Source organism: Mesoplodon densirostris, chromosome 2, assembly GCF_025265405.1.
Source record: "Mesoplodon densirostris isolate mMesDen1 chromosome 2, mMesDen1 primary haplotype, whole genome shotgun sequence".
NCBI lineage: Eukaryota > Metazoa > Chordata > Mammalia > Artiodactyla > Ziphiidae > Mesoplodon > Mesoplodon densirostris.
The window spans coordinates 101,502,874-101,527,708 of record NC_082662.1 but is presented as its reverse complement, the minus strand read 5'-3'; the positions used below and the strand labels follow the sequence as shown (position 1 = coordinate 101,527,708).

General features: G+C 50.4%; 1 protein-coding gene across 2 annotated transcripts; it reads right to left on the bottom strand.

Moving 5' to 3' along the window:
• Positions 1-296: 296 nt before the first annotated feature.
• On the bottom strand, positions 297-24,159 carry MOV10 (Mov10 RNA helicase). 2 transcript variants are annotated; one of them, XM_060090272.1, is made up of 21 exons: positions 24,101-24,159; positions 23,779-23,996; positions 10,599-10,805; positions 10,115-10,350; positions 9,660-9,918; positions 8,144-8,278; positions 7,343-7,511; positions 6,418-6,572; positions 5,977-6,153; positions 5,719-5,866; positions 5,166-5,324; positions 4,808-4,911; positions 4,538-4,635; positions 4,221-4,437; positions 3,298-3,415; positions 2,888-3,079; positions 2,586-2,660; positions 1,341-1,466; positions 1,171-1,259; positions 570-691; positions 297-481 (listed from the first exon to the last, which is right to left on the bottom strand). In XM_060090272.1, the coding sequence occupies exons 2-21, from the start codon at positions 23,913-23,915 to the stop codon at positions 396-398; spliced, it is 3,009 nt and encodes a 1,002-aa protein (XP_059946255.1). In that variant the 5' UTR covers positions 23,916-23,996; positions 24,101-24,159; the 3' UTR covers positions 297-395. The 2 variants fall into 2 exon arrangements, with proteins under 2 accessions (XP_059946255.1, XP_059946256.1); XM_060090273.1 differs by lacking the exon at positions 24,101-24,159 and having other exon boundaries at positions 10,599-10,802; positions 23,779-24,092.
• Positions 24,160-24,835: the final 676 nt, after the last annotated feature.

Sequence of the window (24,835 nt, the reverse complement as noted above, 5' to 3'; positions counted from 1 at the left end):
CCGGGCAGGCAGGGTGGAGTCTTGGAGAAAAGGATGAGGTCATGCCTGGCTCTGGGCCTTGGAGGCGGGTGAGGGGAGTGGTCTGGAGCACTGGGCTAAACTTAGAAGCCTGTGGGTGGCTTCTCTGCCACCTCCCACTAGGTTTCCTCCCCTGGACATGGGGGTTGGGTTCCTTTGGGGGCGCGGAGGGAGGGGTATGGCCCTGGGCTGGTGTGACGGTCCCACCCTCCCTTGTGAGGTCATCTTGGGAGTTCAGGAAGCTGGGGCCAGGCTGAAGAGACAAGGCTTTTGCATAGAATAAGCTTTTTTTTTTCCTTCAGTTTTACTTCCTCCCCCTTCCCCCAATTGTTAGCAGCTTGATGTTAGCAGCAGGGGAAGGGTCGGGTGGGCGGTCCTCAGAGCTCATTCCTCCACTCGGGCTCCACTTGCAGGGGCAGGCCCCCTTCATCCTCCCGCGCCTGGCAGTCGTGACTTTTGGGTCCTATAAAGAGAGGAGGCCAGCTCTGTTAGTAACTTACATCCTCCCTCAGCACTGTCCCCCCACCTAGCCCACCCTGGCCCAGCCATACCTGAGGTAGAGGGGCTGAGTTTGCTCAGACCCTGGAGTAAGTTCTGCCCCTGCTGCAGGTCCAGTTTGGCAGGGAAGGGGCACCCGGTATACCCCCCGTTTTCTTTACAGAACTCTAGGAATCTGTGGGGTACAGGGACATTCACACTCACAGCTGCACAAGGCTGGCTGAGTACCAGCAGAGGCTGGAGGCCCAGCCTTGGTACTGCACACGGGGCCTGTGGCTTGGGGCAAGTTACTTAACCTTGGCAAATGGGAATATTGTTAAGATAAACAGATTGGGGCTTCCCTGGTGGTGCCGTGGTTGAGAGTCCGCCTGCCGATGCAGGGGACACCACGTGTTCGTGCCCCGGTCCGGGAAAGATCCCACATGCCGCAGAGCGGCTGGGCCCGTGAGCCATGGCCGCTGAGCCTGTGCATCCGGAGCCGGTGCTCCGCGACGGGAGAGGCCACAACAGTGAGAGGCCCGCGTACCACAAAAAAAAAAAAAAAAGATAAACAGATTGGAAGATTAACTGAGCCCCAGGTGTGCTTCATAAAACTACAGCCTTCCTAGGCTGGGGGCTGTGGCCACCAGGAGGGATTGCGGGTGGGATGCTCACACTTTCCAGTCGGGGTCGTGGCCCAGCAGGAGCGGGTTGCCCACCACGATGAGCAAAGCCTTGGCCCGGGTCACAGCCACGTTGAACCTCTGATAAGAAGAAGTGCTGGGGTCACAGCAGGGAAGGGCCCTCAGGAAGGAGAAGTCCCTGCCACCCCCCAGCCCCCGAACCTTGGGGTTCTTGAGGAAACCCAGGTTAAAGTCCAGATCCAGCTGCACAAAGCTCTGGCTGCTCCGCACGGTGGAGATGAGGATGACACTGCGCTCCTGGCCTTGAAACTCTTCCACGGAGCCCACCTAGAGGGGAGGGGTGGCCTTGAAACTCTTCCACGGAGCCCACCTAATGGGGAGGGAGGCAGTGGGGGACCCAGGGACCAGCCCCGCCTCGCCTCAGTGAGCCTGAGGGCAATTGTCACCGTGGAGTGAGCCAGTGTCCTGCTGGGCAGGAAAGAGGACAGGGTAGTGCCATGGAAGCTGAAACCTGAAGGCTGAATCCAGTTAAAGGGGTGGGGGCTCGAAAGGGTTCTAAAAGCAAAGAAAACAGGACTGCAAAGAACAATAACTCAGCAGTGTTTTTCAAACTTTCCTGAAGATAATCACTCAGTACTTGTTAAAAATATGTAACCTTAGGGGCTTCCCTGGTGGCGCAGTGGTTGAGAGTCCGCCTGCTGATGCAGGGGACATGGGTTCATGCCCCGGTCCGGCAGGATCCCGCATGCCGCGGAGCGGCTGGGCCCGTGAGCCGTGGCCGCTGAGCCTGCGCGTCCGGAGCCTGTGCTCCGCAACGGGAGAGGCCACAACAGTGAGAGGCCAGCGTACCGCAAACAAAAAACAAAAAACAAAAAACCAGAATCAGAATTTCCATGGGAGAGCCCTCTAACTCTTAAAGCCCTGGGTGTCAACCCTGGCTGCACGGGAGATCACCTGAGGATCCCGTAAAAAAACCTGATGCCCTGGCTCTGCCCCCAGATAGCTGTGTTAATTGGTTGGGTGGAGGCCTGGCGCTGGCAGCACTAAAAGCTCTCCAGGTGATTCTTATCTGAGAAAGAACTGAGCTGCCGACTGACTCAGAGGGTGGGAGAGGTGAGTGGGGACATCATCACATGACAGGTCAGGCAGGCTGGGGAGTCTGGACTTTATCCTTAGGGCAGAGACCTTAAACCAGCCTGATCATAAGAATCATGTGATGTGCTTGCTAAACATGCGGGCTTCCTGGTCCCATCCCAGACCTACAAGTTGGGATCTCCAGGAGTGAGAGGCTTGGGGAAAGCCCAAGTTTGTCTCAGGCAGCGAGGGTGCAGCAGGGACTTGGGCTGGCCTGCAGCAGTGGGGCAGGGACCCGAGGAGGTGTCTGGAAGTGGGGAAGCGAGGGGGACAGAAGTCAGGGAGGGAATGTGAAACAGTGGTGAGGGTCACCTTCAAGTCCTTGATGTCATCCAGTCCCCGGAGCTCCTTGTCAAGTTTGGTGATGCAGTAACGAATTTTTTCCACCTGGAAGATGGGGACAGGTGCCTTTCTCTCATGCCATTACACCAGTGCAAGAGGGTGCCAGGCAGGAGGCCAGGGAGCTGGGGGGCAAAGAGGGAGGTGCAGCTGACCTCTGCGCTCTTTTGAGATATGGGGCCAGCGGAGGCCTGAGCTGGACCCTCTGCCTAGTGGTCTGGCTAAGGAGGTACCATCTGGGGGGACCCACCCCTGATGGGAACTGAGGACCTGACCTGCTTCCGGTATGGAGAGATGACGCCCACGCTTCGGGGGCTCAGACGGGCTTTGCCCTTCTTGGAGGAGGGGGCCAGGAGCTGCTTCAGGTAGGAAGTCACCGTGGCAGCCTCTTCGGGGTTGAAGAAGGACGGGCTGTTGCCTTCACGCTCATCCTTGCCCATTACGCCGTGAAAGATGATGGGAAAGTCCTGGACACGGAGTCAGGGGAAACCCTCAGCTGGACCTCCCTGCCTCCCTTCCCTCCCACCCTCAAACCCTTCCAGGGAGTGGGGGGATCCCAGGCCTAGGTGACAAAGGGAGGGGCTCGTGGCTTCCACTCAGAGCCTCCTGCTACCCAGCACCCTCAGTAAGACGGAGGCTGGGGTACAGGGGTAGGAGCCTGAGCCCCAGCCCCGCTCAGCCTCACCTGTCGAGGCAGACCCTCCCAGCGGCAGAAGCGCTCTCGGTCCACAACGTCCGCACAGGCCTGCAGCTCCCCTTCATAATACAGCTGGTTAGGAATGTCCAGGATGGTGGGGTGAGACCTGGGAGGCAGGAGGAAGGAAGAGCAAGACCAGGGGGCGGATTAGTTCTGCCCCGCCCTCAGGGACCTCCGCTCCACCTGCCTGGAACTCACACACACTATCCTCCTGTCTTTCTGCCCACTGCATAGCAGACTCATTCAGCTACAGTTTTTGCTGCTTGCTGGGCACTGTTAACCACAGAAATCAGAACCAAATGTGGCTGAACATCCAATCCACAGATTTCATAGACCAGTCAAATTTAAATGAAAACACCAAGAAATTAGGGGCCCATTCTCAAGTTTCAATTTTGTCAAGGAAGGACAATACAAAAGCAAGAATCACCTACTATCGCCATTATTGGATGAGATAATGTGCTAAATCCAAAAATATCAGCAGTACTAACACAACAGCTAACATTTGTTGAATTCCTAGTGGACTCATCTAAGGAACTAAAGATGTAGGAACTCATCTGAGCATTTTAGAGATATGAACTCACTGACTAAAGGAAACATAGCTCTTTAACTGGAATAACCATTAGGTTTATGAAAAAATACATTGTCCCTGTTTTTCTCATTTGTCCTTGGATGCCTAGAAACTTCACCTGGGACCAGAGTCATATATATTCCAGTGTCTAGGAGCCACTGACCATCCCCTAAGGTACAGATAAGCAACTGGAGGAGCAGGGACGGGACTGGGGAGAAGAACTCCCACCTTCTAGCTGATAGTCTTTCTGCATCACGCAGCCTCTGAGGACTGTGGGATGGAGCCGCCAGCTGCGCTTGTAGGGGGTGTGAAGGCAGGGGATGACACAGAGGGTGTGGGATACCTGTAGTTGCGTAGCAGCTTGGTTATGAACTGGGGGTTATAGCCATCAGGGCCCTTCTTGTACAGGGCATTGTAGGTGAGCAGCCGCTCCAGCAGTGAGTACCCCAGCCCATGCTTCTGGGTCAGTGGGCAGCGCAGCACAGGCCCCAGCTGCCGAGGGTCTCCTGCCAGCACCAGCTGCCCTCCTGGATTGTCTGCTTCCTTGACTTCCATCAGCCCTGGGAGATGGGTAGCATGAGGAGAAGGGTGTGTGGTGGGACCTCCCCGATGCCATGTGGGGTGACACACTCGCAGCCTCCCCGCCCCTGAGCCCCTCACCTGATATGGCCACCAGGCTTTCTGGCTCCATGGAGTGGCCAGCCTCATCGATGAAGATGTGTGTGAAGTGATCGATGGGAAACTGGGCCGAGACCAACCTGGGAGGTGTCAGGCCAGGCAGGGGTCACATCCAGGCACGCAACTACCAAACCTGAATGCTCCCCCAAGCTGGCCCTCCCCGCAAATACCCAGGCACCATTCTTCCCCATTTCCCCAGCCCGCTACCTCTTAACACACAATTTAAGAGATGCACACACACACACTTCCCACCTGCTGGCAGTGATGAGCGTGGTAATTAACACACGATATTCCTGCAGCTTCTTCTTGGAAGGAAACACGTAATCCCCCTTCTTTGCATCCCAGTTACAGCAGGGCTGAGGGTTGTGCAGGGAGGGGAGTCAGCTTACCTCCACCTCCATTCTCACCCTCGCTCTGGGTCTGGGCACCCCCCAGGCAATTTTATTTACCTCTCTCACTTTACACACAGGGTAACTGAAGCCCAGAGAGCAGTCCTGACCCACCCAAGGTCACACAGCGAGTATCAGAATCCAGGTCTCCTAGTTTCCTGGCCCCAGCGTCTACCCAGAGCAGCACCAGCCACCCCTTGGTCCCTGCCTTCCCCAAGTACCTTGATGTCCTCAGGCACCATGCGGATATCCCTGCTGGGAGCCAGGAGGCGGTAGATGGAGCTGGGCAGGTGGACCCGGAGGCGCTGACAGAGAAGGTCGGCCCCCGAGTTGGACGGAGCACAGGCCAGGATGTGGGCTTTGGGCAAGTGCTTCACCACCTGGGGTGGGGATGAGCACAGTGTGAGAAGCAGCTTCTGGTCTCCAGGGGGAGGGGAGAGGGAGAAACATGCCTGTGACTCAGGCTGGCGCAGTGTGGCATTTGCCTCCCATTGCTGAGGGAGGGGGTGACTCAAAAGGCAAGTTCAGATCGGCAGCCCCCTGCTAGTCCAGCAGCCCTTTAATGCTGGAAAACTGCTGCCGTAATTATACAAGGCTATGGTGACTGAGACGTGCAGTACCCAAGCTGCACGCCGTGCTCGACAGCCACACTGGCCCTCGAGGCCAGTTCGGGGGCGTGCGTTCAGGGAGCCGGAAGGAACCAGAACCTGGGGACAACTGCTTTGTCCCGGGGGGAGTCAGAGTGTAGGCCACGGTTCTACGCTCAGGCCCCACCTGCTTGATGGCTTCCACTAAGGTGACAGTCTTGCCAGTGCCTGGAGGCCCAAAGATGATGTAGGGGGCGGGGCGGGTGGTGCCCATAACAATGTGCTTCATGGCCTGCAGCTGCTCCGGGTTGGACTCCAGACTGCGGTCGTACAGCCTAGCGGAGGGGCCACAAACACGGTATTGTCCGCGTCCCAGAGGCTTCCCTGACCCCGTCCCCTACACCCACACTCCAAGTGGCCCCAGAGCCCCTGCCCACAGTCTTACTTGAGCTTCACATCTGAGGGCAGCAGCGGGACCCCACGAGAGGCCACAGGGAAAAGCAGGGGCCACAGCGGCCAGCGACCCGTCAGCTCCAGGGCACGGTGCTGCACCCGCAGGGGCTGGCGGTTGAAGGTGAAGTTCACCTTGAAGGTCAGCCCATCCACAAAGCGGCTCAGGAGGCTTTGGGAAGGGGGAGAGAGAGGGGGAAGAATTCCAATTGAGGGGGTGGGCAATAAAAGGCCAGGACTCTCTCCATCTACTCCAACTCCACTCCCTTTCCCAGACCTCCAAGCAATCCTCCAGGAGAGGAAGATGGTGAGGCATCTCAGGGTCCCCCTGCCCTGTCCCTGGGGTCCCACTCACTCTGAGGAGAAACACCCTCCTCCCTTGGCCTCCGGGACACCTGTAGACCTTCCTGTAGCTCAGGATTCCCCCAACACCTACCTTGTGGAAAAACTCAGCTTGACCCGGTCCAGTTCCACCTTGTGCACAAAGCCCTTGTAGGTGATGGGGTCCTCCTGGTGTGTCTCAGAGGACAAGAGGGCAAATAGGTGGTCACCCCGCAGCACTGAGGGGCGGCTCTCGGCCACCCCGGGAACCTATGGGGCACGAACAGCAGCAAGCTTCTAACCCGGAGATGGCCAGTGGAGGGCCCACTCCAGACCCCAACAGAGACACAAGTTCTGAGGATCTACCCTCTACCCCAGGTTCAAGGAGCTTTGCCTCTTTCCTCTTCTGCCAGACAGGGCAAGAGTCAGGGGAGATGAAGAAGGGACAAGTCTGCCCAAGGTGCTCAGAGATGCTGAGCCCAGGAATCCTGGAAACCCTCCAGAGAATGATTTCAAGACTTGGAGGCCAGCTTCCCAGAAAGTCCGGTTGCCCTCTTGGCCAGCTCTGTTCCTACTCTGCCTTTAAAATCTTGTTCAAAACTCAGTTCCTGTAGGAAACTTTCCCTGATCATCCTCACCTGTCGTCCCTTCTCACTGAGTGCCTTTCTCAGCATAAGTGTGCAGGCATCCATTCTCGTGTGTAATTCTGGGCTTAGATGTACCCATTCAACATCTGAGAGCTGGAGAGGGCTCTAAGAATTCTCTAGTCCAGCTCCATGCTTTTCAGGTGAGGGAACTAAGGCCCAGAGATAGCAAAAGACTTGCCCAAGGTCACACAGCCAGTGGTAGCAAAGTCTAGACTAAAACCCCAGTCCTCCCTATTGCCTTGCTCTGACACCTCTTTTGGGGCCCAGATGCCCACTCGGCAACTTGCTGAGCCCTCTGGGACAGGAAAAACTTCATCTTCCTTTTGTTCTTCCCACAGCCTGTGGGTTGGCTAACTTGAGTCCATCCTCCCCGCTACCGATCCAACCCCTGACCTCCAGCGTGAGCAGCCCGGGGTTCTGGTCTACAGGGTCCCAGGTCATAGGCACTGACTCCAGGTCATAGTGCCGGATGTCATGCTCCATCTGCAGCTCCTCCAGGTGCAGCAGCAGCCGGAGCTTCACCTCGTAGTTCCTCCACTTCAGGGGTGTCTCCAGCTGGGCCCTGGCAGTGATGGGTGGGGGGGTTGGAGGGAGGGGATGGGAACGGGATGGGTCAGGCAGCCCCCACGTCCGGGAGCATCCACCCTCTCCCTCTGCAGCTCTGGGACTATGAAGACATCAGGAATCGGGGAAGACTAGAAGGGCAGAGAAGCAGATGGGGGTAGAGGCCTCCAAGAAGGGAGCCCCTGCTCCCCAAGCTCAGACCTGACTCGCATTTGCACTGTGGATCCTCGAGCCTGGAACGTCCTTTCTCCAAGATCCTCCTATTACTCACACCATCACCTCATTCAAATGTCATTCTCTGCTCAAACGTCACCTCCTCAAAGAGGCCGGGACTAGCTGCCCTCTGCAAAATGCACAGCCCACCCCCTTACCCTGCTTTTAGTTAGTTCTTCATAGCACTCATCACTACACGAAATAAGGTGACAGATGCTCACTTTCCCCAACTAGGATGTCAGGGCCATCATGTGAGTGATTCACCTTGAATGGTGTCTGGCACGTGGCGTGTGCTCAGTAAGGGGATGAATGAACTGAGCACAGGAGGCTGAGGACAGAGGCATAGGGCAGTGGGAAGAAGCCAGTGGAAAAGAAACATATAAAGCAGCACAAAGGGTGCAGAGGGGTGGTACTTACTTGATCTCAGCAATCTCCTTTGGGGCAGTGAAGATACTTGTTCCCTGAAGAAGGATGGGGAGCAGCTGCCGGAGGCGGGGGGGTGGGTAGTATGTTCCCAGTGCCATACTTAACTCCAGGTCATAGCTCTTAGCACTGCAGGAGGGAGAGAAGAAAAGCTATTACAAACACAGAGACCCTTCACCTTCAGAGTCTCTGAGAAGGCCCCTCCCTGGAGGAAGCACAAGGCTCTGCTTCAACACTATTGCTGAAGGGGGTCGGCAGCCTTTGCCCTAGGAGACAGGACTCACTGTCTCATGAGGCTGCTCACGCCAAGGTTGGACCATCCTCATTTTTGGAAAGCATGATACTTGGAAGCATTAAAAAAATATATATATACATAGGGAATTTCCTAGTGGTCCGGTGGTTAGGACTCTGTGCATCCACTGCAGGGGGCCTGGGTTCAATCCCTGGTCAGGGAACTAGGATCCCACAAGCTGCGTGGTGTGGCAAAAAAAAAAAAAAAAAAAAGGATATACACACACATATATATGCATATTGATATGTATATAAACAATATATGTTCACCAGAGGAAAAAAAATTCAGAAAACAGGTAATAAATAAATGAGTAAATAAACAACATTCTCACCATCCAGGGATAACCAATGTTAACCTTTTGGTATGTAGCCTTCCAGACATTTTTCTTTGTCAAATTGTATTATACACATATATTTTTACTTATGTACTTACTTACTTACTCACTTAACTTTTTGGCTGTGCTGCACAGCATGCAGAATCTTAGTTCCCTGACCAGGGATCGAACCCATGCCCCCTGCAGTGGAAGCTCGAAGCCCTAACCACTGGACTACCAGGGAATTCCCCTACACACACTTTTTTTTTTTTTTTTTTTTTTTACACACATATTTTTAACAGAAAGAGCACGATGGTCTTACGGTTTGCTCAGTATTTTGTGAACACCTGGACATGTCAAAAAGAGCTGTTTACACGTATATGATTCCATTCATATAAAATGTCCAGAAGAGGGAAATCTACACAAAGTAGATGAGTAGCTGGTTAGGGCTGGGGGACAGGAATGGGGAGCAAAAGGGGTGATAACTAAAGGGTACGGGCTCCTTTTGGGGGTGATGAAATGTTCTAAAATGGATTGTGGTGATGGTTGCACATATCTGTGAATATACTAAAAAAAGCACAGAATTGTACACTTTAAATGGGTGAATCGTATGGTATATGAATTGTTTCAATAAAGCTGTTTAAAAAGAGAGAGAGGGAGAGAGAGAGAGAGCGAGAGACACGTGTCCACCTTGGCTGACTGATAATCCATCATATAGTCAAAAATACTTGAAATTTTTTCACACTGTCCTCATATCTGCTTTTCTTCCTAGACAGAAAAGGTCTCTGAGGTCTGGAGGAATTAAGAACTCACAGTTAGGAAAGGGGGCTCTGTGTTCTTCCCAAGGACTCACACTGTGGTGTTCGGACACCCCCAGCCAGGACTGGGTTGGAGGGAGGACTTACCGGTCGGGTCTCTCTCCTTCCTCTATCCGGTTGGTCACCACAGGGTTTCTAGTGATCTGGGTCCGCTTGAAGGGAGTCGTGGGCTTCAGTTGTGCTGCCAGGGGGCTGTGGGCCACGACGGCCAAGAAGCGGGCAATGTAGAAAGTGCCAGCTCCTTCTGAGCCTGGCTCCCCAGGTCCTAGCAGCTCCCAGAGCACGGTGGCTGGGAAGTAGCCCACAAAGCTGGTCTTACAGTGGACATGGAGCTCATAGCATTCACCTGGGAGAGGATGGCTGAGTGAGTCGGGGTGGAGAAGGGACCCTCCCACCAGCACCCCAACCCTGACATTCCCCGCCAAAGCCCCATCCCAAGGTAGGAGCCCACGGGCCAGCCAACAGCACGTTCCTGAAGCATCAGACCTTCCTAGGGCAGGACTCTGTCCACCAGAGGCTCTTTCCTTTGGGAACCCACTCACCAGGGCCCAGTGGGCAGGGCAGCTCCCGGTCTCCATTGCAGAAGGCAAACTGGGGGGTCCGGCAGAATGGGAAGAGGTGGGTGAGGGTGACAGGCTGGGTTCCTCCATTCCGAAGCCTCAGGGTCAGCACCTCCTTGCGGTTCAAATCCAGGCGGATAAGGAGCTGCCCATCTCGGGCTTCATGGGGCCCCTGGACCTCCACGTCTACCCCATGTTTCCCGTGGAGATACTCAGCCCTGGGGAGAGTGGAAGTCAAGAGCTCGGCTGGAGCCTGAGCAGCCAAGCCTGGGGTTGCCCTTGGAGAAAGTTACAGGCTTGGGGAGGCTGGCCAAGTGCCAGCTGTGCTCAGGAAACCCATCCCCTCCCCCAGGCCAATTAGCTCCTTTCCTGCCCTTCCCCCAATCCTTACAGGATGGAGCCTTACCCCAAGCGGAGGCAACCGCCTCTCCCCACAGCCAGACACGTCCCCCACCCCGTCACACACCTGTCATAAAAGATCGTGGCCAGCAGCGACTTGTGGTGTTTGCTGATCTCCGACCCCGGCTTCATTCTCCTCTTTTCTGGGAACCACACGTCGGCCCAACGGTCGAGCCCGAAGAACCTGACCCGGGTCTTGGTGACGTAGGCCAGATTGGCAATCTTCATTCCATACAGCATGGAGGAGAAGCCAGGGGCGGGGGTCCCAAAGCTGCTGGGAGCAGAGGAGACTGGGGAGTGAGGGACGGGTGTGGCAAGCTGGGGAGGGCGTCTGAGGGCCGCTCTGTGCGGGACAGGATGGGGCTGGGGATGGCAGGGATTTTTAATGTTTTCAGGGAAGGCAGTGGGACCCCCTCAAGACAAAATATGGTTGTTTAAAACAGCAGGTGGTGGACGGTGCACTTCTAAGGAGAACAGCCCAACGATGGGCTATTGAATTGGAGGACTGAGGGAAGAGAGAGAGAAAGGAAGATTTGTGGTGGGGGGCAGGGGGAATCTGGGACAGAAAAGATACAAACACTGAAGCGGAAAGAGCTAAAGCTGAGGGGGAAGCCGAAGAAGCTGATTCAGGGGGTGGATTCGGGGTCCAGCCCACTGGTGAGGAGTGAGAGAGGGGCAGAGAGTACAGATGTCCAGGGTGTGTGGGCAAGGTGGCTGATCAGACAGCAGTTTCCCCCTGAAGTCATAGGGTGCAGGTGGAACCCAAGCAGGAGGGAAAGGATCCTTCTCCAGAGATCAAATAGCTTGTTTGGGCCTAGAGAAGGTGAAGACAGGGAAAACTGGTCAGAAGAACAACAACCTCGAGGTTCAGCGCCTGGAATTCAGTTTAGTCCGCTCAACAAACGCTTACAGAGACCTGTTATGTGCCAGACACTGCGCTAGATGCTGGGGCTTCAAAGAGGCCTCGAGGAGCACAGACGGAACACATTCGTTCCAGCCCGCTGCCGGGAGCTCAGCGGGGTGGGGCTCAGCCCTGGCGGCTTCCCCAAGAAACGGCGTCAGAACTGAGTCCTGAAGGCTGAATGGGTGTCATTCAGGCGCAGGGGGTAGCACAGAGCGTGAGCCGAGGAGCGGGGCGTCTACTGAGAACACGTGCTGAGAGGCTGGGGGGACCGCCCACTCTGCCACTAGCTGAGCCATCTCGGTTACCTCACAGAGCCTCACTTTGCTCCTCTATAAAATGGGGATAACGGCAGACTCATCTCCCGGGGTGGCTGTGAGGATTACATGAGAGACGGACACTGTGGTGTCCACTTAGCCCAGTGCTTGGCACATAAGATCTCAGTAAGGTGCGCTCTGATTAGTATCACACCCCGTCTGGTTGTACTAGAGTGAAGAGTGCAAGGAAGGGATTGGCTGGAGGCAGCAGAGGCGGGCAGGGACCAGGTCTTGCATAGTTTTGCATGCCAAGCCATGAAGCCTGCACTTGACCCTGAAGGCCAGAAGCTCTCCTCCTTTACTGGTACCCAAGAGCCAGAGGACATCCCCACATGCGACACGCTTCATGGACACATTCAAGATCTGGACAGCAGACCACCCACCCTCCATGCTTTGTAGGGAATGAAAGGAAATCCTAGCTCCTAGGAACCATGGTAATGCCTATTTAACTGTTAAGGCTCAATCAGCATGGTCACTCACTAGCATATATAAGATCATTTATGGTTACGGACATTTCCCTGGTGCCCCCTGCCTATAACTCTGCCCCTCTCCCTCCCCCCAAGCAAATGAGTGATACCATTCAGAAAACTTTGAATCGGCTCTGATTTGCCTTAAAGAGATAATAAATCATTTGAAAACACAATAGAAAATGCTCAGGAAATGTTAGCTACTATTATTAGTATCCTATTAGTAGCAATAGTAGTACTAATAGTAGCAGTAGTAGTAAGAGTAGCAACTTACTTTCAGCCTGCACCAGAGGCTACACTGTGGTTACAGAACCACCCCGTTGGTGGGTTTTAAGCAGGGGAGTGGCAAGATCATATTTGCATTTCAGATCACTCAGGCATCAGGATTGGAGGATGGATTTGCTGGAGGCAAGACTGTAGGCAGGGAGACCAGTTAGAAGAAGGCCATTGCAATCGTCCAATTAAAAGATGACAAGGGCCCAAACAAGGCAGTGGTGAGGATAGAAGAGGGGACAGATCTGATATTGAGAATATAACATTAGCAGAATTTGGCTTTGGACAGGAGAGGGAATGGAGGCTGGGAAGAGGGAAGGAGTCGAGGACAACACCCAAACCAATGGCTTGGCTTCAGGAACTATTCCTGAGATAGGAGGTAAAAACAAGAGGAGGAGGAGGTTGGAAGGGCTGACATTTGAGTATGGACACGGTCAGTCTGAGATCCCCGTGGTCCGGAGGCAGCTAGCTCCATGAATCAGAGGCTGAGAACTCAGGCTAAAGTCAAAGCAGAGCTTAATATTAGGGAGACGTCAGGTAGTAGTTACAACCAGAGAGTGTGAGTAGTCTGAGAACACCTGAGGCCAGCATAACCCAGGGAGGAAGAGAAAACAGCAGGTACCACTAAGAGAGGGAGGAGAATCAGGTATCAGGCTCAAACGCTGCTGAGGGGTCCAGGCAAAGGGACTGAAATCAGGGCGTCATCAGAAACTTTCCCCCCGGGTCCCCTGGTCAGTGAGTCACTAAATTCCATGGATCAGGCACACACTCAAATGCTGACAGCTGCCAGACTCCACGGGTATCTGATAACCTGCAGCCATCTCAGGCACCTGTACAGTCCCATTTTTGAGTCCTTAGTGTAAGAAGGACATGTGTAGTCCTACACATGTCCTTCTTACACTAATATACTATAATCTACTACAAGAAAAGTGCAGGTCCTCTGAAATGCCCTGGAGCTCTCAGCTTAGTGCTGGGGAGGCAACAGAACCCTGAGGGGACTGGACAAACCCAGGAGCACAAGTCCTGTCTAAAGGGGGGAACCTCTACTCATCTCCAGACAGACATTGCCAGCAGGGAATGCAGGCCCAAGATGGCCAGATCTGGCTTTTAAGAGAAGTCCAAAGCACAGTTTTAAGGTGAAATCTCCTATCTTTGGAAGCTTCTGCATGGACACATGGGCAGGAGGAACTCAACTTTACAAGTTTTGCAACTTCTACTATAGGTGCTACCACCTAAGTAGCTTTCAAATTGTACCTCACATCTATTACTACTACCCAAATTCACTTGGTCTAAGGTGACAGTCATAAAAAATTAAAAAAAAATTTTTTTTAAATCACAAACTTAGTACATACTAGTTGAAAAAAGCACCAGTTCTTTTACACATCTAGTCACCTAGATTTCTAGGGGAAAAAAAATGAACAATAGAAAAACTGAATATTCAGCGTAAAGAGCAAACTCCAATGACCCAGAAGTATGAAAAGATGCTCTAAAAGTAGAGAAATGCAAACTACAGTAAAAACGAGGTATCATTTTATTTCCATTAGACTGATAAAAAAGGAAAATAGGCACAACACGTGTTGCTATGTGGAAAAGAAAACTCTCATACACTGCTGGTAGAAAGGTGAAGTATTACAACCTTTTGGAAAACAATCTGGCAATATCTCCTAACATCTGATATACAGGTATCCTTTAATTCATGAGAATGTATCCCATGGAAAAGAAAAGTACCAACATATAAGAACATATGTGCAAGGATGCTTACTGTAGAGTCATTCTCAGTGGCCAAGAATTGAAAACGAAACAAATGCCCATAAATAGGGAGATAGCTGAATAAGCTGTAAACACCCACACTACAGATTACACAACCATTAAAAAGAATGCATCACACCCACTCAAATGACTAAAATTTAAAAGGCTGTCAACAACAAATGCTGACAAGGATACAAAAACACCAGAACGCTCGTGCTTTGTTGGCTGGAATACAAAATGGTACAATCACTTTAGATTGTACAATCACTTTAGAAAAAGTGATCTGATAGTCTGATAGTTTCTTGTAAAACCAAACATATAATGTAATGTTCTGATTTTTAATGAAAAGAATATATTACTATATTATGCATGGAATAAAAATTCATTAAGAAAGTAATGCGACTATAACATCTAGTGTAGACCTAGCACTGGTATTTATTCAATAAGTACTTGCTGGGAGAATGGGTAAAAGAAGTATCAGATAATCCCAGACTGTTATTTTATAGATGAAATAGATAACAATGCAAACATTGAACCTCTGGCTGCCACACCACACTGCTGTGCAATGGCTTGGAATGTTAAGTGTCAGGTTATATATCTTGTCCAAACTTGGACAGCCTAACCCCAGGCAAGGTCACACCAGAAGACCAGTCCAGAAGACTTTGCTGCCACCACCAAAAGGGGTTAAGCAACTTGCCCAAGATTTAAAAAAAAAGTAAACATTATCTATCCTATGACCCAACAGTTCCACCCCTAGGTATATCCCAGGAAAAATGAAAATATATGTCCACAAAATGACTTGTACAAGAATGTGCATAGCAGTTTTATTCAAAATAGCCCCAAACTGAAAACACTGTCCTTCAAACTATGATTTATACACACACACACACACACACACACACACACACACACACACAAATTTTTGGCTGCACCGTGCAGCATGTTGGATCTTAGTTCCCTGACCAGGAATCAAACCCAGGCCCCTGCACTGAAAGCATGGAGTCTTAACCACTGGAACGCCAGGGAAGTCCCTGTGATTTATATTCAGTGGTAAAAAGCAACTACTGATACAACAACATGGGTGAATCTCAAACACATTATGCTGAGTGAAAGATGCCTTACACAAAAGAGTACATACTACATACTATCTGATTCCATTACATAAAATTCTAGAACAGGTACTATCTCAGAAAAAAAAAAGATCAGAGCAGTGGTTGCCTCTGGGTGGGTAAGGGTGAGGACTAAACAGGACAGGAGATGAGGGAACTTTCTGGGGTGACATCATATATCTCGATAGGGGGTTGCACACAGGTATATGGATTGTTAAAACTCACAACAGGGCTTCCCTGGTGGCGCAGTGGTTGAGAGTCCGCCTGCCGATGCAGGGGACACGGGTTCGTGCCCCGGTCTGGGAAGATCCCACATGCCGCGGAGCGGCTGGGCCCGTGAGCCATGGCCTCTGAGCCTGTGCGTCCGGAGCCTGTGCTACGCGGCGGGAGAGGCCACAACAGTGAGAGGCCCGCGTAACGCAAAAAAAAAAAAAAAAAAAAAAAAAAAAAACCTCACAACAGTACACTTGAAATTTGTCTATTTCACTGTCGGTAAATTATACTTAAAAAAAAAATCGTAAACATGGGAATTCCCTGGTGGTCCAATGGTTAGGACTCCACGCTTTCACTGCCAAGGGTGTGGGTTCAATCCCTGGTTGGGAAACTAAGATCCCAAAAGCTGTGAGGTGCAGCCAAAAAAAAAAAAAAAAAAAAAAAAAAAAATATATATATATATATATATATGTATATCATAAACAAATTTTGAACTGTTATAGTTAATAATGATCATGGTGACGTGTTTAGGGGTGAATTGTACTGATGTCTGTAACTTACTTTGAAATGCATCAAAAAATTAATATAGCTAGATGGGGAACTCCCTGGTGGTTCAGTGGTTAAGGCTCCCACTTCCAATACAGGGGCATGGGTTCATCCCTGGTCAGGGAACTAAGATCCCCATATGCCGGGGATATATCTATCTATCTATCTATCTGGATGGATAGATCAATGGGCAGGCATGTGTCAAATGCAAATTAAGAAGTCCAGGTGAGGTGAAACCGAGCAGGATCCTGTGGCACAAAAGTCTTTCTGTGCCCCTTGTTTCTTGTTTGTAGAAATAAGCTTCATTCAGCCCCCTTTACCTTCCCAGAGTTCCAAAAGGCAGATTCAAACAGTTGCTAATCAGGGAAGGAGGGAATGCAGAAACAAGGGGGTTGAAGTCAAGAAACAATAGTGCAGCCTTGGGGCAGGGTCCTGGTTCCTCCTCAAGGAATATACATAACAATACCTTGGAGTTCTGTAGGAACTTAGGCCACCACCCAGGTGGATGACAGTAACTTCACCCTGAGCACAAGATTCCTGGAGCACCACACTGCTTACCTCACCACCAACCTAACAGAAGAAAGTCACACACCTAGAAGCTCTCATGCCAGATTTTGCCTATTAAAACTTCTCCCTAAAAACATCGGGGAGCTGCACAAGCCACCTGTTTTCCTTCTTGGCTCTGTAGTAAACCTTTCTCTGCTCCAGACTCTGATGGTTCGGTTTGTTTGGCCTCACTGTGCGTGGGGCACACCAGCTTGTGTTCAGTAACAAGGGTATATGATTGTTCACTGTCAAATTATTTCAACTTTTCTTTATGTTTGAAATTTGTCATGACAAAATGTTGGCAAAAAACCCAACAATGCATTAGAAGAATATACCAGACAATGAGGAGTCATTTCCACGATGTATTGATGAATAAGAAAATCAGGATATGGAAAATGTGTATAACATGATCTTTTTAAAATAAAACAATAACTAACAAACAAACAAACCCTGATTGATATGAGTTACCTGAGTGTGGAGCAGAATGTGGAAATCGGAGTGGGATGCTGATATGATAGGGGTCCACGACAAAAGGATTAGATCATCATGATCCCATGTTGGTAAACTTACATAGGTGTGATGTAACTAGAGTTGGGCCTGTCTTATCCAGGGGTTCTGAATCTGAGGATTTAACCAAGCACAGACCAAAAATATTCGGAAAAAGAAGTTTCCAGAAAGTTGGAAAAAGCAAAAATTGAATTTGTTGCGCACCAGAAACTATTTACATAGCAGTTACATTGTATTTACAACTATTTACCTAACATTTACATTGTATTCGGTATTATAAGCAATCTAGAGGTGATTAAAGAAACCCAGAAGAATATGCCGCAGAGGTTATATGCAAATACCACACTATTTTATGTTAGAGACTAGAGCACCCTCAAATTTTGGAATCGGCAGGGTGGTGTGTGTGTGTGTGTGTGTGTGTGTGTGTGTGTGTGTGTGTGTGTGTGTGTGTGTGTGTGTGTGTGTGTGTGTGTGTGTGTGTGTGTGTGTGTGTGTGTGTGTGTGTGTGTGTGTGTGTGTGTGTGTGTGTGTGTAGGGGACGTGGTTCTGGAACCAATCCCTTTCGAATATCAAGGGATGACAGTATGCATGCATAAAGAGATGTCAAAGAGTGGTTACCAAAAGTATTAAAAAATATTTAAACAGGACAAATACCTAGCATAAAACACTAAGGGCTCCCACTCCCTCACTCCCAACTACCTGCTTAACTGTTCGATATATATATTTTCCAGGCCCTTTTCTATGAATTAAAAAAATACATTTTTAATTACACAGATTTTTTGTGTTCTACATATACTATTCTACAACAGACTTCTTTCACCACCATGGACAGCCTTCCATGACATTTTACCAAGCCACCTCTTTTGAATGGCTGCAAAGGATAGCACAGTATGAATGCATTGTGGTGTGCTTAACTATTTGTTCAGTGATAGACAGTTAGGCTGCCTACAATTTTTGGCTATTTCAAATGTTACAATAACCATCCTTCTGGGTCAAAGAGAATAATGAATCTTTACTTTGATAAGTTTTGCCAAACTGTCCTCCAAAGAAGTTGTACAAACTTACATTCTCACTAATAAGAATTTGAGAGAACCCTTTCCCAGACCCTAACATCAGAAATCTTCAATCCTTTAAATTTTTGACAATCTGGTAAGGAAAAGAATGGTATCTTGTTTAAATCTGCATTTCCCTGATCATTAATATAATCAAGTATCTTTCCTTCTGTTTATTAGTCATTTATATTTCTTCTGTGAACTGCTTGATGATCTTATCATTTTGCCAAGCGCTATGAACTGTTCCTCCTGCTTCTGACTTCACACCTCGTCTCCTGGTCCATCCCCTAAGAGTCTGCAGGAGTTTTCAACAAACACAAGTCAGATAATGTCTCCCGACTAAGTCTAACCCTTTAATATGCCCCACGTGGATGCACCACAATTAAAAATGACACATCAACAACACAATATCATCAACAACAGAAAACATTTATTGAGCACTTACTTTGTGCTGTTCTAAGTAGCTACTTGCATTATCTCATTTACTCCTCACAACAACCCTTTGAGGTAGCAACTATTATCCCCCCATTTTAGAGAAGAAACTGAAGAACAGGTCCACCCCACATCCATTCTAAATGGCACCTCAGCCATTCCCAGCTATTGTACTGCTGCACCTCCTTCCAGACTTTTCTGCCACCGTTGGACATCCTTGGTCTGTGAAGTCCTGCCCCCTGTTGTTTGTTGGGTGAAAAATTACTAATCGTTTAGACCCAGTTCAGGAAAGCCTACTAGCCCGAGGAATGGTATTTCAGAATACAGTATCAGATTGTTACCGGTAGAACGGCCATTCCTCAGTTCTTGTCCTCTTGAGGGAAAGAATTCAATCAAGAGACAGAGAAGTTTCAAGCAGCAGCAGTTTTTAGGCGAAGCAAAAGTACCCTCTCAAGAAGGGAGGAGAGAGGGCTGTCTGGGAACCAGAAGCAGCCCTGCAGTGAGCATAGGGTTGGTTTTTAAGAGTGGTGAAAAGTCCCTCCCTGTGTCCTGCGTCATTTGATTGACAAGTTGATTGACAGCTTTAGCTTCTGTAACTTTTCTCCTTGCGCACAGGGGCTTACGCATAAACTGCCACGCCCCACCCACAGCGGGGCAAAAATTGCAAAGCTGATTTATTATAAATACAGCATAACGAACCCTGGGTTACTCTGAGTCATCGCTTAGGTCTTGGTGCGCCTGCGCCAATCGGTGATGGCAGTTTGGAAAGCCCATTGGGTTTTTTGTGGTTTTTTTTTTTTTTTTTTTTTGCGGTACGCGGGCCTCTCACTGTTGTGGCCTCTCCCGTTGCGGGGCACAGGCTCCGGACGCGCAGGCTCAGTGACCATGGCTCACGGGCCCAGCCGCTCCGTGGCATGTGGAATCTTCCCGGACCGGGGCACGAACCCGTGTCCCCCGCATCGGCAGGCGGATTCTCAACCACTGCGCCACCAGGGAAGCCCCCACCCCCGCCCCATTGGGTTTTTGATACCTTGCTTGGTCGTGAAACTGGCTGGAAACTTAGCGGTCCTTAACCAAAAAAGGGAGGATCTCTGGGTGTGTTCTCATCACCAGTGTCCAGGTGGGGGAGGGAAAGATGACCCTGTCCAGGATGGGGCAGGACCACTCATGTCTGACTAGCTACCTAACAAGATTTGGAAGCGATCTTAAGGGGACATATAGTTCTGGGATTTACAAGCTGTGGGCTGCAACTCTCAAAACCAGGACTTGGAAAACTGGAGTAAAATAGAATAAAAAATATCAGAGGGCAGCGAGTGAAGCTAAGTACTGTTTCAAGGACACAAACCGTTCTGTGAAAGCTGTGTATACCAGACCCCAAAGTAAAATGTATTTTTTACTGTGGATGGAGGTCCAGAATGATCTTTCTAAAAACCCTGATTCTATCAGTCTCCTACTTTGAAAATTTTTGTGCTTTCCTGTTTCTGTTAAGACTAAAAACGAAACAAAACAAAGAAAAACCCACAATGCCTCCCCACGGCCCACAAGGTCCTGCCCAGTTCAGCCCTTGCCTCCCTGTGGCCTCTTGTCCCCTGTTCTCAAGAGTTCACCCGTAGCCTTTTAAGGTGCTACTCTCTCAGTCTGGACTGCCCTCCCCTTGCTTTACATCTGCTAACTCCATTTATCATTCGAGATTCTGCTCAAACATCACTTTCTCACAGAAACCTCTGGTTCCTAGACTAGGTCAGGTCTCCATGTTATATGCTCTCAAGCATCCAAGACTTTCTCACAAGCACTTATCACAACAGAAATTAAAGAGTATTTGGTTTTAATTGCCTCCATCTTCCTTAGTTAGGTTCCTTCTGTGTATCTACAGCAATTCACACAGTTTTGCTTTTGTTCATAGGAGGCATTCAGCCAATATTTGTTGAATACAAGAATGAGTCTCTTGCCCAAGGCAAGAATCATCGCTAAGAAACTTTTCACGATGCCAGTACTTATTCCATAACAGACTCCTAACCAGCACTGTTAATGATAGCTACCACTTCCAAAGCCCATGCACTCTGTTACCCAGGGGAAATGCTTTACCTGTGATAGCTTATTCTGGCCTCATACAACCCTGAGAGAAAGGCAGTATTTTAAACACTTAAAAGTTAGGGAAATTTGGTCAAAATCAAATGCAACTAGTAAGTGGCAGAGTCAGGATTTGAACTCCAGCTATCAAAACACGATACTAGCTCCTGTAGTACTGAATGACATGTTTGTCTACACATCTGCCACTCCCTCCTAGACTACACTCTAGAGGCAGGAACCAAGGCCCAAGCAAATAGTAGAGCCCCCATTAAATATATTTGCTAAATGAATAAAGAGATGGGAAAAGTTAAGAGTTGGGAACAGGGCACTTCATAACATCATAAAATAACCTAGTTGGAAGGGACCTATCCCACCCAGGGGAGGAAGAGCCCCAGAATTCCTGATACCAGGTGACTTGCTATACCTCCCCTACAGCCTTTTCTCGTATAGATCAGCTCTACCTACTAACTCAATTAGATTCTGGAAGCTTCTGTTGAACATCTACTACATACAAGGCTCTATGCTGGGGACTGAGGGAAGGCGCCAACATGATGAAAGGCCTGTCCCTGCCTTCAGAGGCTCTACAGTCTGGTGGGGAGACAGTCACATACTAGCTCTAACACAAGGCAGGGTGTCATCTGGCTATAACCAAGAGTGAAGTATAAGCTATGAGAGCCCAGAGGAAGAAGCAATGAATTCCCATTGGGTGGATGAGGGTTGACGTCACAGCATAAGAAAGTTCTCTCTAATCAGAACAGAAATCTCTTCCACCCGGTGGAGGGTGAGACGGCCTTTTTTACTGGCCGCGTCACTCGGTTTGCTCAGTTTGCGGGGATCTCAGTTCCCCGACCAGGGACTAAACCGAGGCCGGGCAGTGAAAGCCCGGAATCCTAACCACTAGGCCACCAGGAAACTCCTCAAGGGGGCCATGTTGAGTGAACCCAGTTCTGCCTTCTGGAGTGACACCAAAGTATAATCCTTTCCCCCAGGACAGTCTTTAAAATATTCAGGGATAACTACCTTGTCCTCTCCAATTTTTCTCTTCTCAAGGCAAACATTTCTCCCTTTCTTTGACTGGGTTTCACAAAAGAATGAATCAACATGTTAGTCTTTCCTCCTCCTCCAAGTACTAAGATATCTAGCCTTCAAGGCCAAGGCCGAGGTCAATGCCACCTTCTCCACTGAATTCCCTAATAATTTCACGGGAGTGGTATCTTACTTGCCTAAAAACAAGTACATACTAAAAAATGACTTTTGAAATCCTTTAAATTCACCCATAATGTACAGTAAAGGTAGTTTTCTATATGACTGTTTGCGGTTATCTGACATAGCCTGTTTTCCCCCAGTATTGGAAGATATTGTGTAACTTTGATTTAGAGATGACAAAGACTCTCTCCTTGACTAAACTTTAGTCAGGCCCCTCTGAACCCTCTTCTGCATTAGGCCTCAACTTTGCCCCGCCCCCAGCCCCTTACTGTCTCCTCTTAGTGATTTTCCATCCATGACCCCCTCACTCTGCTCTTGGTTATAAATTCCCAGCTGTCTTTGCTGTATTGAGAATTGAGCTAGATCTCTCTCCCCATTGCAATACCCCTACTGCAACAGAATCAAATAGAGTCTTCCTCACCATTTAAACAAGTATAAGAATAATAATCTCTTTAACAGAGCCAAAAGAAGTCGTAGACTTTTGTTCAGAGCCACGTTGTACTTATTTTTTTGGACATAGGTGAATTCATGAATGTGAAGTGTTGATGATGTGACTCCAGGGTAATTGTTCTTTCTTTTCTTTCCTCCAGCATTTTTCTTATTATCTCTATTATAATCGTCATGCTATTTTACCATTTATTGTAGTACACTGTATGCATATCATGGCCTCTTCTGCTCCCCTGGGATTGTGTATTTTTCTTTATATTCCCCACAGTGCCCAGCACAGTGTGAGGACATAAAACAGATCATCATCTTTGCTCCTTCTTCAGATGTTGCTCAAGCTCATTAATGTCCCTCTTAAAACGTGACACTCATTACTGAAAACAATATTCCAGAAATGATCTGGTCAATCTGGAGAATCACTTACCTCCTGCCCCTCACCCCAAACCACACTTCTATTAACACAGTCTAACACTTCTTTGGCTCTTGTAACAGCCATATCCGCCTTTTGGTGTGCGAAAACCCATGGTCTTTTTCAAGAGGTCTGTTAGTAAGCCTAAGTTCCCATCACCCAGTGTTTATTTCTGTAAGTCTTTACATTTATCCCTTTAAAATTGTTCCTTGGTCTTCGGCCCAAGACTGCAGCCTGTTGATAGAGGTTTTTTGAAGCACAATTCTGTGGTTTGAGAAAGAGAAGTCTCTTTGATTTCCACTTGGATGGGAACAGGCAAGGGGGACCAAACAGCCTTTAGCCACAGGATGAGAAGGGGCCTCCAGGAGACTGGCCCCAGCCCGGGTCTCCATGGAGAAGCCACAGGTGCTAATGGAGGTTTGGTACGTATGCAGTTTGTGCCCTTTTCTTCTTCCCCGAGCTCCCTGAGACTCTCCCTGCTACACGGCGTCTCTTCAGCTCTCTGGGATAGTGAACCACCGAGGAAGTAGCCCCTCGACGAGGGGGCGGGGGTCCCCGTAAAGCTTGCGCAGCAGGGGTAGGCACCAGCAGGCAGCTCGCTCCCCGCGCTTCCGCAAAGCATTGGCCCTCTCCTGAGCTCCCCTCCCCCACTCCGAGCGCTGCCCCCGCCGCAACCCGCTCCCGCGGGCGGCGCGTGGGCGCAGCACCCGGCTCCCCGGACTGGTCCCGCGCCGCCGGGGGAGCGGGATGACGGGGAGGCTCTCCACGGGGACTCGGCGCAGGGGCCCGGCCCGGGAAGAGCGGGCGGGCTGCGGGCGGCGCTGGCGGCGCGGGCGGGGCGTGGGCACTGAGCGGGAGGGGGGACTGCGCGGCCCCGGGACCGGCCGGAGCCACTGGGGGAGCTGCGTCCCTCCGCGCCCCGGGGCGGGAAGGGTGGCCCCGCCGCCGGGGTCGTGGCGGCAAGCTGGGCCCGCGATTTGGGGCCGGGGAGTGGGCCGGCCCGTACCTGGTCTTGAAGTCCTGGTTATAAATGGTCCGCAACCGCTCGCGATCTGTCTCCCTGTCCAGTCCCCGATCGACCAGGAAATTCTCGAATCTCTGGCCCGTCTCCCGAAGCTGCCGGCAGCTGAACTTACTGGGCATCGCGGCGGCGACTGCGGCCCAGGCAGGAGGGTTCGTAGAAATGAAACTGAAAGTCGCCGCCGCGGCGGGAAGTTGGCGGCCCTAGGATGAGGGTGCAGCAGGGGAGAAACCCCCTAACTCTGACTTCTGATCCTGCAGGCTCCCTTCTCCCCCCACCAGGCTTCCCTCCTCCGTTCTTTTCCTACCTGAGCCTTCCCTTCGGTCTCTTCGTCCTATCCCCTCCCCCTCTTCCCATTAACTCTTTCCTAAGGAGTCTGACCCCTCCCTCAGGGCCCTCCCCTTACCCCAAGCTCCCTCCCCTGGCTTCCAGCCAGAATCCGAACGTGGCTATCGCCTGGGGCCCCCTGAACCGTCCGGGAGGACTTCCTAGTCTCAGCTTGGGCTACTCCCACGCCCACCTCCCAGGACTTCGGGACTTATTGAAAAGCAGGGGAGCAAAGGGCAGGGACTGGGACCTGGGTCGGCTGCAGCTGGACTGGGGCGGCTCGTCTAACACCTCCCCCAGACAGCCTGGGACACAGGCAAGTACGGAAGCGAGCGGCACGCCCCCCTCCGTCCCCCATTTTCCCTTCTCGGGGTTTCAGACGCTTGGAGGAAGGCGTAAGAGCCAAGAAGTTTGGGGGGAAAGAACCAAGTGTCTCTGATAAAGGTGAGTACGCGTGGGAGGGAGGGAAAAGGGGCTCCGCTGGGACGAAGAGTCATTACTTTTCTCTGTCACATAGGCTTCGTTATGTGGAGAGGCTTAAGCCACATATTTGGGCACTTAATTGCACTCCAGTCTGTATTACTCTTTAATTGTTACTAGTATTTACCTAAGGGTTGCCCTAGTCATCAAAATACTAGCTTCTTGAGAGCAAGAGGCTGTTATGTTAGGCAATAAATGGTTAATAGCTACAGCATCAGTACCAGGAAGAGAAGTA